Source organism: Suillus plorans (genome assembly GCF_016647745.1).
Source record: "Suillus plorans strain S12 chromosome Unknown HD556scaffold_2, whole genome shotgun sequence".
Lineage (NCBI taxonomy): Eukaryota > Fungi > Basidiomycota > Agaricomycetes > Boletales > Suillaceae > Suillus > Suillus plorans.
In genome coordinates, this window is record NW_024537386.1 from 992,782 (window position 1) to 1,009,696 (window position 16,915).

Sequence of the window (16,915 nt, forward strand, 5' to 3'; positions counted from 1 at the left end):
CTCAGTTACGAGCCCAGGTATGCCATCCGCTAGGACTTCAAGGGTATTTTACCGCTTGAATTCGCCGTCACAGTCTACTACTTCTCTTTCAGAGAATGAAGATGACGATATAAACAAATCTTTGTTTTTTGGTGGTCCAGTTTCCTCTGTTGTATCACCCGCTCAATGGGCTTCTCGCCTACATCACTCCGCAGATGGAGCAATCCATTCATCACACTCTCCCATGTCCCAAGTTCCCCCAGAGGTCCTCATTCATATCCTCAAACACTTACACACTCCCAGAGATCTCTATCATTCATTATTAGTTTCGCGCTCTTGGTGCGAATGCTCCGTCGAGCTTCTGTGGCACCGCCCTGCCTTCACAAGACTTTCCACCCTCGTGAAAATGATGAGGGTACTTAGCCGAGGCGACCAGACTTTCACTTATAGTCGATTCATTCGCCGTCTCAACTTCCTCTTCCTCGGTGCCGACCTTACCGACGCCCTGTTCTGCCGCTTAGCGCAGTGCGACCACCTGGAACGCTTGACACTCGTGAATTGTAACTCTATCTCCGAAGATGCCCTTCTTCGCGTACTACCTTGCCTCCCAAACCTGGTCGCTATTGATCTCTCAGGAGTCATCGAAACTTCTGATCAAATCATCATTGGCCTGTCATCAGCCGCCAGGCGCCTACAAGGCATCAATCTCGCAGGATGTAGACAGGTTACCGACGCTGGCGTGTATGCCCTAGCTTCTAGCTGTCCCCTTCTCCGTCGCGTCAAACTCAGTGGCGTTGATCAAGTCACGGACGGTCCTGTTTCAGCTCTTGCCAAGTCTTGCCCCCTCCTTTTGGAGATTGACTTGAATAATTGCAAACGCATTACAGACATCTCTATCCGCGACATATGGACTTACTCTACGCATATGCGTGAAATGAGGTTGTCCCAGTGCATCGAGCTCACCGATGCCGCCTTCCCGGCGCCAGTCAAGCCTCAGGTGATCCCACGGAATAACCCTTTCCCAGCCGGCCCCCTGAGCCAGGATGATGGGCTTCCACCTTTGTTGATCCCAAGGCCCTTGGACCATCTTCGTATGCTCGATCTGACCGGTTGCGCCCTTATCACGGATGATGCTGTAGACGGGATTATTTCCCATGCCTCGAAAATTCGGAACCTCGTTCTCTCAAAATGCATCCAATTGACGGATAGGACTGTAGAGAATATTTGTGTTCTCGGCAAGCATCTGCACTATTTGCATCTCGGACATGCAGCCAACATCACGGACCGCTCGATTAAGACACTTGCACGGTGCTGCACCCGCTTGCGTTACGTTGACTTTGCAAGTACGTCCTCTTCTCCTTCGCAGTCCAATATAATTTAATTACATACAACAGACTGTGTTCTTCTCACTGACATGTCTGTCTTCGAGCTCTCCAGCTTACCCAAGCTCAGAAGAATTGGTCTTGTGCGCGTCAGCAATCTGACAGACGAGGCAATATACGCTCTTGCTGAGCGATACAGCACTCTAGAACGCATTCATCTTTCCTACTGTGATCAAATATCGGTCATGGCTGTTCACTTCCTACTGCAAAAGCTCCACAAGCTCACTCATCTGAGCTTGACGGGTATCCCTTCTTTCAGAAAACCCGAATTGCAGCAGTTCTGTCGTCAACCTCCACAGGTCAGTGGCGCAGATGCTCATACCTAATCAGTTGTTGATAGTCCTTTAGGAGTTCAATATGAGCCAAAGGATGGCTTTTTGTGTCTACTCGGGCAGCGGCGTTGCTAAACTGAGAAGCTTCTTGACGGACTTATTCAATACGATCACGGAAGATATGAACGCTGACGATGATGAAACGGAGTACGATGACGACTTTGACGAAGGATTTGTTGAAGGTGCTATGGATGCTGATATGGAGGGTGGAATGGATGGTGATGTTGACGAAGATTTTATGCACGATAGAAGATATAACTTCCACCATACGCCTCAGCCAGCTTCCTCCACCCTCCGCATGCACCATCACCCAGAAATCATCACTCCTGTCTCGCAGCACCCCGAGCTTACAATGCAGCGTGATATGACCTTGCGACCAGGACATGTCTCCATTGCGTCATCTCCAGCCGTGTTCTCTGCTAACAGTCAATCGGCGCCTGCGCCATATGCTCTTAATCTGCAACCCGTAGCGGAACCGTCTAATCCCGTTATGAGACGTCCTCGCTTTGGTTACCAGCCCGTCATTGAGATTTCCACTTCCCCCCCTCAGAGCGATGTTGCATCCAATCGCAGTACTGGCACACAATCGAATGGAGCGGGTTTTTTCCGCACATACCAAGAGCCATCATCATCTTCTGGTAGAAGTAATGGCGCTCTAACGCCCGATTACAACTTTGCAGAGATAGGTCATGGTCGGGGCACAGAACATGATAATATCGACCACATCGGTCCACCACCTCATCAGTTGGCAAGACACAGTTTTACGTCAACCGCGTCATTCAATGCCGCTGCAGGGCCTTCGGCCCAGGGCATCACCCAAGTGATGCACTCTGCGAATTTTGATTTTCGCCACGGGCAGAACCCCGAACGTCATACTTTAATGATGGAACAAGCAAAGATGACTAACAACTACTATCCTACTCCTTCTACCGGATCTTCCGACCGCCTCGTGCCATGGCCACCCATGCGCACTGAGCCCTTGTACGACGTCCCGTCGCACAACAGCCAAGAGTTACAAGCATCTGTTCAGGCTGCTCTCAGCCCTCCGACAGACCCCCGTGACACTGAAGGAAGAGGCAGGAGTGTCAGGAGAAGCTTTCGAAATACCTTCCACGCTGCTGAGCATTTTTTCTTCGGCCGCGGGTCGACTTCGAATGGGCAGGTCCCTGAGTCAAGTGTCCCAAACCCTTGGGCCCCAGGAAATGTAAATAGCACCGGCGATGCAGCTGGGAATGGCGGTCAGCCTCGCTAAATGAGTGCTGAATAGCCCAAAGTCCGTGTCCGCAGTAAGTAGACCCACAAGTTCATAGCAAGCATGGACATTACACATGTTCTTCCCCCCAAACACATTGCGCAACCTTTTTTTGTTGTAACCTCAAAACTCGGAATATTTATAACCATTACGCCAGTTATTGTTGTTGTTCTTTTGCCTGTATCGTTTACCACTAGTGCTGTCGTGTAGGTTTTATGGTACTTATAGTGTTTATGTAGAGGCAATCAGAGTTGTTCCTGGGTAAAGAGGTGTGGGTAGTTACTAGTTAGCTCTCACGATCTCAACTAAGTCACACTCAACTACTGGCACTCGCACAAGCAGGGTTGTCGAGACCTGCTCTACCCTGCTACGCTGTCGGGAAGCTGAGGCAAGCACATTCTAAGTTCCAACATGAATATTCGTGCAGTTAGGGTAAGCTGGCAACCTGCTAAGACGCATAAGCTGCTCATTTTCACCAGGTCGAAGATCTTGCAGGTATGCAAGACTGCAACCTGCACAACCTGCCTGAGAACTATACGATGAAATACTGTTCGCTTCTTTCGCCTCATTTCTTCAGATCAGAGATTGACAAAATTGACGACCAGATCTATATCACGCATTATCCTGGCCTTCGCTTTCGTATGTGGCGGAGGACCACAATGGACGGATTGTTGGTTATATTCTGGCAAAAATGTGCGTTAAACGTTTTCGCAGCTGAACTGTATTCTAATTGAATCGCAGGGAGGAAGTTGATGAGCAAGAAGGGCAATCTGCAATTAATCATGTTCCTCATGGGCATGTCACCTCGATATCTGTCATGAGATCATACCGCCGACTTGGTCTGGCTAAAAAATTGATGCTCCAATCACGTAAATTCGCACTTTGTCCAGGCTAGAACAACCATTGACATGTTCTTTTATTTCAGAGGAAGCGATGAGCAGCATCTACCGCGCGGCATTCGTGTCTCTCCACGTCCGCAAGTCGAATCGTGCAGCACTAAGTCTGTATCGCGACACACTTGGGTTTACCGTCAAGAATATCGAGGAAAAGTACTGTAAGTCTCTGGACCGCTTTGTCGTCTAGTCATTTGATCGCGTGTTCTTTAGATGCCGACGGAGAAGACGCATATGCGATGCAGCTCACGTTCGAGCACTAATGCGAAGGAAACTGTGGGGCAGATTGATAGTTTACAGCTATATATTTGACACTTAACGAATTACTGTCGCTCTTGCTGGCTACGGTTTTGCGTCGCTCCCCCCCTGATCAAGGTAGCGTCTCTTCCATTGCAGCAGCTGCTTCAACATCCTTCTGAGCCTCAGTATCGTCACTCTCAATAATCCCTCTAGCTGACATGACAGCTTCCCGAATGATCTTTGCCGTATCGAGCCCTAACTGGTAGTAACCGTCGTTAAATCTTGGATTGAACATATTGGTATGCGCTTGAACTTCATCTGCAGCCTGATGATTTCTTGCGGGAAGGAAATGCGCAGCTACAGGAGACGTTCGCTGAGGAAGGATGACGAACGTCCTCGGCGACGAGAATGAAGGTGGAGCTGGTGGAAGTAAGGTGTAAAATCTGGAATGAACTAAAAGTCAAGGCATCCAGTGATTCTCGCTCTGGTGGACGTACGAGCGGAATGTGACTCCAAGATGTACTTGTACATCAACCAAATCTCGCATACGTTTTCGCAATGCTTCCTCATCCCAGAGGTTGCGAACGTAATTCATGTGATCAGTAGCCCAGCTGTATCCAGAACCAATGTCGTCTCGGCGGTAGTATGCTGTTCCAGCGGCTGCGCCAGCCACTAGCGCTCCACCAACAGCATACGCTGCAGGTGCCCACTTTGCCCAACCACTTTCCTCAGTTGGGGCCGCTGCTATTGCAAGAGGGGGTTGCCCAGAGACGGTTGATGATGCTCCTTTCTTGCCAAACAATGAGAACACATCTGAAACAACAGTGCGGGCTGCACCGGCGTATTCCACAGCCTTGGTTGCACTATTCTTGAATACAGTGGGGTGAAGACCAAGGTACTTCAAAAGTTTAGCGGCAGTAGGAAAACATCAGTTGACAGTTAACCAACTCACGGGAGTGTCGAATGCTATGCACGCGATTATGTTCGGCCACAGTGGAGCGTTTTTATCAGGTCTGGAATTCACAAACGCAAGTAGAGCGTCAGCAGCAAGTAACCCTCCCATGCTGAATGACTTTAATCAATCATGTTACAACCATCATGCTTGAATTCCTGCTCACCTGTGGCCACATAGTACAACTCTGGTTTTCCCGGCTCCGCCCCCTTGACCATCCGCAACTTCTCTTTGTACGGTCAGAGTAGTTAGCCAGTCAGCAAAGTGTTCTACCGCGGCGTTCTGAAGGGGAGTCTTCATCTGCGTGCAAAGTTGAGGTGATTATCGCGCACCAATTGTCCTTTGGTCTGCACAGCTCATAGTCAGCAGCGTAAACGGCGACATGAAGAGAATGCCCTAACCTCGTATGCGGGGAACACTATACATTCCACATTGAGGTTCTCTATGACTTCTGTCAGGACATGCTCTAGCCTCGAGGGGAAGTTCTTGAATGTCGTATCAGTTCCCTTGAATCTACGCGTTGTTAATTGGGGTGCATTCCAACTTGCAATGTTTACACTAACCCATGAATGAAGACGATGAGAAGGAGGTCAGTAGGAAGCTGTTTGATTACTGCCAGACTATCTGCGCTCTTGTCTTCTGACGGCGAATCTCCCGAGCTCATGCTTGCGAATGATTGAGTATACCAAGTGTTGGCTTTTTAGTGGTTAATTATGAGATGGGCGGGTAGCGAGCGAACGGCGGTAGATAGAATGTAAATCTCAGCCTATTGAACTCGTGTCGTAATGGAATAGCCATGTACCTAGAAATGTAACTAATAATGGGTCAGTAAAGTAACTGTCTAATATGAATGAATACTCACATAGATCTCGGTCTTATAGATATTCGCTCCTCGTCGTATGTCCTTTATCACATACTACGTTACCGTTACGCTAATACAAGTTTACCGGGTCCGTATGTACCTGTATAGACGACTGCACAGTCTCGGACTCATTTATAATAAGCTTAAGCAAAGTTAGTGAGAGGGAGATATTCTGGTCCGGACTCCAAAGTTGTATTAACATTCGCTGTATAAAGTCTGTATCTGAGTATTCGATGATCGAACTTGCGCACTGCGCTGCCGCAAAGTCGCCATTAAATCTAATATCGATTATGGTCGTGGACCCGGGTTGCATTACCTCTAATCAAGAAACTTCAGGTGCAGGTGCCTCATACGGCAAGCCCAGTGGCAGGAAAGAGATAGAAGAAACTAATCTGAGAGAAGGCTCGAGAGATTGAAGATGAGATGGAGACTTGAACAGAATGTACTACAGGGAGTAAAATGACAGGGCAGATAGTTCAAATCGAGGTGCAGATGTGTTCTGTGACTCAAGGGCAAGTGAGAGGTGCCGGTGATGAACTTCATCATGGGCCAAACAAAGGGCTTCGTATGTGCAAGCCGAAGAACGAACCTCGTTTCAGAAACTACCCAAACGGAGAGGGGCATTGTATGTGTAAACCGGTGACTCGAGGGCTGAGTCACGAATGAAAGTTTGACTGGCGTCGTGAACTGATTCATTGAACTCAGTCGACCACGACTTGAGTCCAGTATCAAGGTTTTTACCTTTCACAATTGATCGTGAATGAAAATACTGCAGACTAGAATGTTTGTTTCGCACAGACCTATAAATATATTGGGTGGGCGTTGTGAATCTCCTGCACGATACCAGAACGAGCTCCTCAGAGCTTCAAAAGATCCAGTGCAGATGAATTCTGTGATATAATGCAGATCAGCAAACGACTCGGAGAGAAACAGAGAGAAACCGACCTCATTTGGAGCGAACTGCCGCATGACATCAAGCTTCAAATCAAAATGTTGTTATGAACCACAAATCGTACACGAGCAAGGCGCTCGTACAAACAAAATCACGGCACTCGCCCTCTGTGAAGTGCCAGTGACATGATTGATTCCCTGTAGCGAAAGCAGCATATTGTCGTCGCGAAAATGACTGCGGAGACCCTTACGTGCATTAAGGGTTACCAGCAAGGAGTAGCACTGGTAAACTCAAAATGACCATTCCAATCTCGTGAACAGAATATTTATTTTTGATTATACTTACGACGACCCAGATAGACATAGAACGCAATGTAGATGAAAGTATCGGGCCATATTGAAATCTGTAAGACGTCTATATCAGGATCACAACATCGAGCCACTTATAATGTATTACATACAGAAATGAAGGACACGCAAACGCTGATGAGCAGACCATTACTGATGGTAAGAAGAATCAGCTTATCTGGCACGGTATCAGGCCTCCGGAAACCAGTGCAAAATTTTTGGAAGAACGTGCAGATGTAGGCAGCGATAAGGACATCTGCGGCAGCTGCAACAGCATTTACAGACATTAACGCCCCTTGAGCGTCATGAGTTCGATGAAGACTGTCAACTTGATGCTAAAGGGGTAGATGCATTACCCGAGCTGCCTGATATTTTGGACGTGACTAACGCTCTTGCAACGTAAGCTTTGATATCACATATTAGTTGACTGATATTGATATTGAAGGGGAAACATACTCACCGACAAATTCGGCAATATGACAAGGGACAGGACGGACATACAGTCATACTCTCGTTACTTACTGCGTGGAAATCGGCAACTGTGCACTGGCGGAAACCACACATACATATATAGACATGCATGGGGAGCGAAGGAAGCCGTATGGACGATCAATACGGATGGATCGATTTAGAAAGCCCTTTGAATGATCATGAGCGCTGTGAAGCCATCGAACAGAATTTCGACCTGTAATGCAAATGAACACTTAGACGGAAACCATGAGCCACCGCCATGCAACCCACAACTGGACTCCACGTGTCCGAGGTCACTAATGATGTCGAAATCGGTGATGGAGCATGCATAGGCTTTCATCTGGAGTTTAGGCCGCAAACATACAGCGCGCTCACCTGCGTGCGTAATCAGAACTTGATGCATTGAATCTGACATGCAGCGCCAACCTAAAGGAAACATTAATGTCAGATGAGCAGCATATATCAGTCATCCTACGTAAATCTACCAAAAACTTGATGCGCCCACGAATCCGATGAATATCAGGTAACGTACTGAGTAGTACGCCCCAGGTCTGCACACATTGCAAGTGACTTTGTGATTGTGAGCTTCTGGCGGGGAACAAACAGCAGGAGAGCATGCCTCCGTAGAGCCTGCAACCTGAGAGTTTCAACAGATAGACTATTCGACAAAGAACCCTTACATTGCGGGGACCACAACCCCAATCGAGAGCGCTCTAAATATGGACAATAAGTTATGTAGTCGTAAGGGGTATACGTACGTGTTATCCAAAGCACCCATGGCAGAAACGCGTTTATGTTTGGATGAAGTTCCTGGGATGGGAGACGATTAGATGTTCCATCATAAATACAAGAACAATCTTTTGTATGCTTCTGTCCATGACTAGAATGTGAAGGCATCTAAATGTGGAATATCAAGAACGTGTCACACTTAAAGTTCGAAACACCGAAGCAACAATTGATAGGGACCACAGCCGCATCTGATGCAGCTTATAGTTGGATAGAGGGGTATCGCGTAAGATGTGATAGTGTTGCAAGACCTCCGAATGCGGAACATCAGACTCACAAAGGCATTGCACGTCAAGCAGCAATAATAAGGGCGTTGAGTTGTACCCCAAAATGTCTGGTGCATTTGTAGACTCGCGGATGTGAGGTGAAATGAAGTGAGGTCATGTTGTCTTTGTCGATCTACGCTGTTATGCAAAACATGATGAACATCTCATGTCGAGTACCGTCGGATACTCCGTGATCGAACGGGATTGCTCAAGAATACTCATGTCGTATACCTGACACACGATCAGCGTCGAGACCGGAACGGGAACGAAGAGCGTTTATGACTCACCACTCGTGTTAACGTTCTAATCACACCACCTTGGGGTAGCCGTCTTCGCAGTTGCCTGGAACAGCATGAATGATTTTTAGTATAGGAGCGCAGATACAGTACTGTATAAAATGAGACTGCAACAGCACAGCCCTTCATGGTGGACACAATTTTGAGCTACCGTTATCTGTGCTCAAGCGCTTGGATTGTAAAAATTGGTTATACAAAGATGATACACTTGCAACAAGTCCAAACTAAAACGAGCACTAGATGATCTAGGAGGATGTTAACAAAACCACACAATACACCTCAACTTTGTGAAAGCTCGTATGACTGGCTCTGGTATGGTGCTTGTGTCTGAAGCACTAGGGAATGGGATTGTGTAGAGTTCTGCGAAAGGCTCGAATTGGAAGTCATCTGAGAGTCTTGCGACAATTGGAAAGGCCCAAATGCTGATTTTGGTGCAGTGTCTTTGGGCACTGGCGAAATATGGAGCGTGCCAGAACGGAAGTGTCTTGCTCTATCATTTCGGGTCACAACGGGAGAGCTGCGATACTCTATGCACTCAACATCCTCCCTCTCGGCCGGCGGAGAGAGCTGCCTAGGCCGGTTAGCGGGGGTGTGTTCAGATTCAGACTCAGGCCACTGGAGATCAGCGTCAGCCACGTCCACAATCATGCCCGTAACGATGGTGGCTGGATCGTCGGAGGTGGACAATGCTGCACCTTCTGCTGCACCGTTGTGAACCGTCTCTGGTGCTTGGATGCTCTGGATACTGACATCCGCTGCATCCTCCCGTAGGAGCTGTCGCTCTACTGCATCTTGCGATGAGCTTGATGAATCAGTGCGAGAACGATGCAGAGACATGTTAAGTGCCTGAGCAATCTCGCTGAGTCTACTGTGTCGTCGATCAAAGGAGTCGATTTGAGCGGCAATATTAGGGCGGAATGAGAGCGTGCTGAGGTCTGGTGATTGCGGAAGAGACGCAATAGATGAGGTGTCAGCTGGTGATGACAACTGAGCAAAAGATGGGAAATCGCGTCCTTTCGCAAGAGCGGCCTGCAGAGAAGCAGAGGGTTTATGCAGATTGACTCTGTGCACTGCAGGAAGTGGCGGTGTTTTCTCCGGCGGGGGAAACGAAGATGATTGATGGGAGGTATGAGGCGTTAAAGAGGTTGTGCTCAGAATTCGTGATGGAGGTGCTCGCGATGAGGCGAATGGCTGAGAGCCCGACGAGCCTTGATCCGTAGAATTGGCACATGACAAATGTGATCTACCTATGTACAAAAAGGTAAATTTTGTAAGTTGGTTGTTCAAAAACACGCAAAATACGCGTATCTCAGAACAGGTAAATGACATCAGGGACACGCACTGTTGGAAAGGGGCACTGGCACCGAGCTGCCCGATGACTCGGTCATGCTTTGAGCCTCCGCTGCATCCTGCTTTCTCATGCGCACGATTTCCTTTTTGCTCATTGGTTGAAGTTGCCAGATATGATCATGCCTGACATGAGAAGCAAGCTCGTCAACGGTTGAAAAGGTGAGTCTACACCAGTCCCAACAACAGAAGAATGTTCGTGGTGGAGAAGGTTGTGGATGAAGTGAATCTGATTGAATCATTGCAAACCTAAGCTATGCGAATAGATCGTGCAATATTTATGTGTTCACAAATGTGCAGCAGGTTAAGACGTGAAGTTGTTTATCTCTGTTTAATTCTGAAGCTTCCACTCGCTGTATTGACATTAAACGGACGTAAACGTCTGTGTAAGCAGCTCAAGCTATCCCTGACGTCAACATGCAATCCGGGTTTCAAGATTCTGACATTTTATCTTATCTCACCCTTCCTCAGGACTATAATCCTCTTCCAAGTGTCGATCCCATCGAGTTTTTGAAAAGACATTTACATGAGCTACCTCCCAACATCATACAGCGATTCTCACTCGTCACAACACCAAAACAGCGAACAACGATTACTGGGATACGTAATCGAAGACTGAAATTTACTGAATCAAGACCACGGTCTCTGAGCTTTGCAGTTGCCCGAAATACCTGGCCAACACTGTGGCAGGGCAGAGAACGACGAGGACAAGAAGAAGGGAAGGAGGAGCAGGAATGGGCAAAAATGAATTTCCTAGGTGGTTCAGAACAACAGGTGGGCAACTTGGCTAAGCTACTCGGTGACATGGAGGAAGAACGGGAAGCGGAGAGAGTACGATTTATCCAGAGAACGCAGGCGAACGATGATTTTGTCCCGGAAGAGGAAAGTGACAGTGAAGACGAAAACGATTCAGAATATCCTGAAATTCAAGAGCCTGAATCTCCACAAGAGGCACAGGCGTTGTTTGAAAGACGCATAAGGGAACGATTCATATATGGCTTGCTTGAAGTGAGTCTTGTCGCTTTGCATGAAAAGCCAACTCGAACAAATTTCTTGTCAGGGAGCAGATTATGATTCAGTTGATTGGGATGAGTGGCTTGATGTAGATGATGATAGAAATGCAGAAGAGCGGTGGTTTGACGATGATTGACGGACATCAGATATATTTAGTAGATTCTCGGTATCGTCCCGCCGGGAAGCTGCTCCAGTAGGATCAGAGCTCCGGATGCTGAATCTTTTTGCTTGCCCTCATCCATCTCGTCGGCCCACCCTAAAGCACCTAAAGCATGGCTGCCCAGATTCATCAAACCCCGAGCCTTTCATCCGATATTCAGCGAGCGCTGCAACAAGCCGTCGGCGAAGTCAATAATGCATTTACGCAATCCCAGGACAACCAGTCGAAAAAGAAACGCGTTCGTAACGATTCAACCGGTGGAGTCTCAGTAGACGGCTCTCAGAAGAGGCAGAAGCGAAAGAAAATTTGTACTGACGATGTGGATGCATCAACCGTTCAAGTCAATCAGCAAAGTGTCGAGATGGAGAAAGATAAAAAGAATAAAAAGAAGAAGACCGACAAAGGGAAGACCAAGGAGGTCGTACAGAACACTGTTGACACTCTTAGTCCTCAGTTGGTGGAAGATGCACCAGAGACCCATCCAACGAGCTCAGTCGATTTTCTGAATGCTGTTGTTGCTGCTGCATCCGCTACAGCAGACTCGCAGCACTTGGATGTTTCACCGTACCAGGCACATTCTTCTTACCAGGATCATCATATCATGCCAAATCTACAGCATAATCACTCCTCACCTCCTTACATGACGTATCCTCCCATAAATTTCCCCTTTCCCTCTCCAGCACATCCTTACGGTCAGTCTTCATCGCACTCTGCAAATCTTCTTCCCAACTTGGGGTTCCCCGACGTCCAGTTGGCGTCAAATGACGAGATTCTTCGTGCATTGCAAGAGCTGGATATGTCCAAACTTGCCGGGGTATTGAAGACATTGGGTGATGCCGCTGCAGCAGCCAATGTACCTCTTGGTGTCCCTCCAGGGTTTATTCCGCATTTGCCTAGTCATTCTAACATGCATCCACAACCCCCACCTCAACCGATGGGACAACCACCTTCTACATCGGGAGCAATCCTGAATACTGCTCCCAAGTCGACCAAGACGACCCACAAACGTGTTTTGGACATGAGCCTTCCGGGGCCCGAACATGGCAATCCAGATCATGCTCACATGTTAGCTAACAAGTGGATGAACGCAACGAAACTGGCCGAGATGGTTAAAACACAAGGCAATTGACTTCCAAAGGTCGTGAACCATCGCTAATTTTTTACAATAGGTCTCGTTTACAAGAAGGGCAAATTTTCCGCAATTGAAGAGGAACAACTTCGGGCCGCTATCGAAGCTTTTAAAGCGGTGCGCTATTCATGATACTTGTCAACACGAATACTCAACATTGCAGATGACAGGGTCGAGGTCTTACAGACGATCAGCTCCAGGACATTATTTTCCAAAAGAACGAGAAAGGCAAAGACAATGCGTTTTGGTCGGAAATTAGTGGGTTTCCCTCTACTGTATGAAATGCCGGTCTAATGTTAATATCTCGATTAGCTTCCGCTCTCGCTCTACGCCCTATTATTGCCGTTTATCACCATGTTCGTAGGGCATTCCATCCCAAGAAGCAACAAGGCAAATGGATGCCCGAAGAAGATGCAGTGCTGAAACAGTATGTCATTTCCGCCCTCTTCGTTCATTAACATCTCATATGTTGGCTATCAGAGCCGTTGCGGACCTTGGTCAACAATGGGAAAAAGTCAGTGAGATTGTAGGTCGAATGTCCTCCGATTGTCGTGACCGTTATCGCAATCACATCGCCAATCGCGAAGTCCGGGTGACAGGGGCATGGACAAAGGAAGAAGAACAGGAGTTGACGGCAATTGTCACGGAGATGACAATCCAACAGGGCAAGGATTTTGATAACGATGTCTTCTGGGGCAAAGTGAGTGATAGAATGGGGAATAGGCGCGGCAGACAACAATGTCGAATCAAATGGTCAGCGCCTTTGATATGCGATATCTATAAATTTGACTTTGTTTTGCAGGACAGATTCGCTGAGTAAAACTGTCAAAAATGAGGGGCAAAAGCCACGTTGGAGCGCTCAAGATGCCTATATATTGGTCCATAAGTACGGCGGTAGTCTGCTGTCGGTTTCTGTATGCTTATTTATGTTGACAGGGTCGACTCCATGAACGTTAGGGACGATACTGAGATCGACTGGAAGACGCTGCCTGATTCAGATTGGAATTTATGGAGTGCCCACTCACTCCAACGACGCTGGTTGACGATGAAGAGAGGAATCAAGGGGTACGAAGACATGACCCACCAAGGTTCGTTCTTCAAGGACCACCAAGTGATTGTTGCTTATCTTACCTGTAGAAATCATGGATATCCTACGAGTCAAGAAAGCTCACCTTCCTCCCGCTTCGGCAGCACGTAAACGAAAAGTCATCAGCGCAGCAAACATTGATGAGCCGGCGGACCCAGAGCCTGGAGACGCGGGGCCAAGTGGTACACAAGAAGGTGCATCTGATAGCCAAGATAGAGATGCTGATGGGTCAACCGATGATTCGGATGCTTGATTTTATTGCTATAGTTATAAACACCAACATACAGTTATTGTTACCGTAATGCTTCTCAACAAGTTCTGACTTCGAACCAACTTTTGACAAACTTGAGACTTTACATTGATATTTTGTCGGTCAAACAACTCCTAGAAGACCGGCACTTCCTCTCATCCCCCTTCCTCTCGCAGCAGCAAAGCTGATGCACACGCAACTGAGCAGAAAGCCGGCGAACCTTGCAAGCTCGCTCAATACAAGCACAGCAAAAATTGATGAACGACTTTACCTGAAAAATGCGACACGAGATATGGACCTCTCCTCGTGGGGCGTACGCGACGATGTGAATATGGAGCGCAATACAGCTGGTGTGACTGGGAATCGACTAGATGGATTAGGTGGTGGCGGCTGTAGTGGTGGCTGATTTGACAATCTCGTCGCCGTAATGGTCGACGAGCTCCGCGAGCTGGTGGAGGTCATTGCTCAATCCCGTAGTGTTCCAAGTCGGGTAACGCCGAAGCCTGCGTCCTGATGTGGAGTTGTGGAAGTTTGTGTTGGCCGGGTATGGACAAGTAGACGCCCCCGGTGGCCCAAACAATTATCACACAGCTCGCGACAAAAGACAACGACAGAGGTTTTCATTGCTATGCTGGCGCTCCACTAGCATCCTGTTTGTTAGAACCCTCCTTCCGCGCGTGTACACCCCAAACTCTTCTATCGCTATCTCAAACGCATTATGAATAACCCAGATGTTGAGGACATGAAGAGGATCGTCGATCGGCTCCCCCAAACAGATTCAGAACGCCGAATCGTTCGTCACTTGGTTATTCGCGACCCCAATTGCGGGGTAAGTGACGAATGGGTTGCCCCAGAGATGGTTTTCTGTCGTCATTTGGAGTCGGTAGTGCTCTCTGGGGTAACAGACACGTCTGACAAGACTATTGTCCGTCTCGCACGTGAAAACTGCAATATACAAGGTCTTGACCTTACTGGGTGCAAGTACGTCACTGACGTGAGCATCATGGAACTGGTCGCGAAAACACCTCCTTTGCAGTGGCTGCAGCTCAGCGGGGTAGTACTCACTGATGCTTCAGTCTCAGCAATCGCTAAGACCTTCCCGAAGCTTGTGGAATTGGAGCTGAACGACCAGCCGCTCATGACGGCTGTGTCTGTTCGCGACATTTGGTCATATTCTAGAAAACTTCGCACTTTGACGTTGGCCCGCTCTCCTCAGTTAACCGATAGTGCGCTGCCTTCGCCGATCAAAACCCTCACTCCTCAGCCTTCTGGGGAGAAGCCGTTACCAGCTCGTCCTCATACCTGGCTTGATCAACTTCCACCCCTAATCCTACGACATACCGCAATCGATCTTCGTGTGCTAGATCTGAGTCACTGCCCGAAGCTGACCGATGCGAGCGTTGAAGGCATCGTGGCACATGCTCCATTGCTCCGGTCACTTGCATTGGCCGGGTGTCCTAACCTTACTGACAAGGCTGTTGAAAGCATATCCAAACTTGGCCTTCACCTCGGCAACCTTACCCTTGCACATTGCCCGCGAATTACCGACAATGGTATTGTGTCCTTGACGCGATCATGTACCGAGCTTCGATCTGTTGACTTGGCATGTAAGTGTTGATCTTGTTGAGCATCCAATCGTATTGCATGCTGACGCGGAACTAGTCTGCCGACAGTTAACTGATATGGCTGTATTTGAATTAGCTAGCCTAGAACAAATTCACCGCCTTGTTCTTGTCCGTGTACCAAAGCTGACCGACAACGCTGTCTATTTCCTTGCGGACCATACCCCTTCATTGGAGCGATTGCACCTTTCATATTGCGACCGCATCACACTCAAGTCGTTACATCACCTAGTCCGAACTTGCAATCGCCTTGTGCACCTTACTGCGACTGGTGTACCTGGTGCAAGGCGGACCGGCGTCGGGCGGTTTTCTGACCCGCCTCCTGCGGTATGTCCCAAGTCACTGGTATCCTATGACGTAGATTCTTATCATCGTGTCAACCCCAGGATCTGGACCCCGATCAGAAGTCGGTTTTCCGTGCCTTTAGTGGTCCGAATATAGCGGCGCTGCGCAAGTTCCTCGACAAGGAGAAACTGAGACGCGAACAAGCGGAGGCTCAGAACATTCCATTTGTGCCCCGATCGGATGATAGCATGGATCTGTATTAGGGGGGGAACGTTGTGACCTGGCGGTCGATCTTCAGGGCTTCAAGCTTCAGGGTTGCGCTACCATACCTTATGTGTCCATTTTATTCATCGTGTCGACGACTTACTCACCTCGCATACTTCACGTGCTATCACACTTGACGTGCTGTTGTGCTTCTACTAGGCCTTGACACTATTTCTATAATGATAACGCCAATTGCGTTGCAGTCAACGTGGTTCTTCTGTTCTTCTGAATCTTAGGGAGGCCGGTATACCTGAATTCTTATTAGTAGCGCGCGGAGATAAGTCACTGCGGAAACGAGAATGTAGCTCCACCAGTGTAATCCGAGGGTGTTTAGGTGTACAACCCGACGTGGTACAGACGTAAGACCTAGACTGAAGTCGACGTGGACGAAATTCACTGCGGAAACGAAATTGTAGCTCCACTAGTGGTGGCGCCTGAAAACTTACCACATGGCCAAGCGTTGTATGGTTATCAACCCGAGACCAACCCGAGAAGAATATTGCTGTAGATATGATGCTGGTAGACTCGGCAATCTAATTATAAGATACAGTGCCTCAGTCACTCGTCATCTGGCATCAAGTACTGGTCCGAATTTCATTACTGCGGTCGCTAAACTTCACTAACCGGTGTTCTTCCACCCACGTTTTGTCTTCTTCAGCGTTCCAAATTCGTAATTGGTTGGGAAACACTGAAATACCGCACGCACCGTTCTCCCAGCCAAACCTACCGGCTACCCGCTCGTTGTTGCTAACGAGTGAGTGCCGTCGGGGACGGCCTCATGTCGCATCATCCGATCATGGGTGATTA

General features: G+C 48.2%; 9 protein-coding genes across 9 annotated transcripts; 5 read left to right on the top strand and 4 right to left on the bottom strand.

The window, feature by feature from the left end:
• Positions 1-223: 223 nt before the first annotated feature.
• On the top strand, positions 224-2,945 carry HD556DRAFT_1224941 (uncharacterized protein; the record flags this gene model as incomplete). The annotated part of the gene is made up of 3 exons (XM_041296980.1): positions 224-1,322; positions 1,374-1,660; positions 1,710-2,945. 3 exons carry the CDS (start codon positions 224-226, stop codon positions 2,943-2,945), a joined length of 2,622 nt encoding a protein of 873 aa, XP_041167112.1.
• A 294-nt stretch (positions 2,946-3,239) lies between these two features.
• On the top strand, positions 3,240-4,155 carry HD556DRAFT_329183 (silencing group B protein). Its single transcript, XM_041310290.1, has 6 exons — positions 3,240-3,377; positions 3,425-3,494; positions 3,551-3,638; positions 3,687-3,814; positions 3,871-3,999; positions 4,052-4,155. Exons 1-6 carry the CDS (start codon positions 3,357-3,359, stop codon positions 4,099-4,101), a joined length of 486 nt encoding a protein of 161 aa, XP_041167113.1. The 5' UTR covers positions 3,240-3,356; the 3' UTR covers positions 4,102-4,155.
• Positions 4,156-4,208: 53 nt separating this feature from the next.
• On the bottom strand, positions 4,209-5,694 carry HD556DRAFT_1436583 (uncharacterized protein; the record flags this gene model as incomplete). The annotated part of the gene is made up of 7 exons (XM_041305588.1): positions 4,209-4,521; positions 4,576-4,976; positions 5,031-5,142; positions 5,197-5,330; positions 5,363-5,377; positions 5,432-5,543; positions 5,594-5,694. The coding sequence occupies 7 exons, from the start codon at positions 5,692-5,694 to the stop codon at positions 4,209-4,211; spliced, it is 1,188 nt and encodes a 395-aa protein (XP_041167114.1).
• An 832-nt stretch (positions 5,695-6,526) lies between these two features.
• Positions 6,527-7,695, bottom strand: HD556DRAFT_329339 (uncharacterized protein). Its single transcript, XM_041310291.1, has 7 exons — positions 7,592-7,695; positions 7,245-7,535; positions 7,130-7,187; positions 6,928-7,073; positions 6,838-6,870; positions 6,693-6,782; positions 6,527-6,633 (listed from the first exon to the last, which is right to left on the bottom strand). Exons 2-6 carry the CDS (start codon positions 7,416-7,418, stop codon positions 6,750-6,752), a joined length of 444 nt encoding a protein of 147 aa, XP_041167115.1. The 5' UTR covers positions 7,419-7,535; positions 7,592-7,695; the 3' UTR covers positions 6,527-6,633; positions 6,693-6,749.
• Positions 7,696-8,984: 1,289 nt separating this feature from the next.
• HD556DRAFT_1323269 (uncharacterized protein) lies at positions 8,985-10,619 on the bottom strand. The gene is made up of 2 exons (XM_041301417.1): positions 10,293-10,619; positions 8,985-10,197 (listed from the first exon to the last, which is right to left on the bottom strand). Exons 1-2 carry the CDS (start codon positions 10,537-10,539, stop codon positions 9,230-9,232), a joined length of 1,215 nt encoding a protein of 404 aa, XP_041167116.1. The 5' UTR covers positions 10,540-10,619; the 3' UTR covers positions 8,985-9,229.
• A 21-nt stretch (positions 10,620-10,640) lies between these two features.
• HD556DRAFT_1323271 (uncharacterized protein) lies at positions 10,641-11,545 on the top strand. The gene is made up of 2 exons (XM_041301418.1): positions 10,641-11,305; positions 11,358-11,545. Exons 1-2 carry the CDS (start codon positions 10,715-10,717, stop codon positions 11,445-11,447), a joined length of 681 nt encoding a protein of 226 aa, XP_041167117.1. The 5' UTR covers positions 10,641-10,714; the 3' UTR covers positions 11,448-11,545.
• On the top strand, positions 11,546-13,974 carry HD556DRAFT_1323276 (uncharacterized protein). Its single transcript, XM_041301419.1, has 8 exons — positions 11,546-12,592; positions 12,641-12,717; positions 12,771-12,858; positions 12,913-13,027; positions 13,081-13,353; positions 13,403-13,486; positions 13,537-13,688; positions 13,738-13,974. Exons 1-8 carry the CDS (start codon positions 11,584-11,586, stop codon positions 13,938-13,940), a joined length of 2,001 nt encoding a protein of 666 aa, XP_041167118.1. The 5' UTR covers positions 11,546-11,583; the 3' UTR covers positions 13,941-13,974.
• On the bottom strand, positions 13,975-14,477 carry HD556DRAFT_1260707 (uncharacterized protein). The gene is made up of 2 exons (XM_041299042.1): positions 14,209-14,477; positions 13,975-14,157 (listed from the first exon to the last, which is right to left on the bottom strand). Exons 1-2 carry the CDS (start codon positions 14,397-14,399, stop codon positions 14,061-14,063), a joined length of 288 nt encoding a protein of 95 aa, XP_041167119.1. The 5' UTR covers positions 14,400-14,477; the 3' UTR covers positions 13,975-14,060.
• A 202-nt stretch (positions 14,478-14,679) lies between these two features.
• HD556DRAFT_1225107 (RNI-like protein) lies at positions 14,680-16,107 on the top strand (the record flags this gene model as incomplete). Its single annotated transcript, XM_041296990.1, has 3 exons — positions 14,680-15,544; positions 15,600-15,886; positions 15,946-16,107. The coding sequence occupies 3 exons, from the start codon at positions 14,680-14,682 to the stop codon at positions 16,105-16,107; spliced, it is 1,314 nt and encodes a 437-aa protein (XP_041167120.1).
• Between the last annotated feature and the right edge of the window lie 808 nt (positions 16,108-16,915).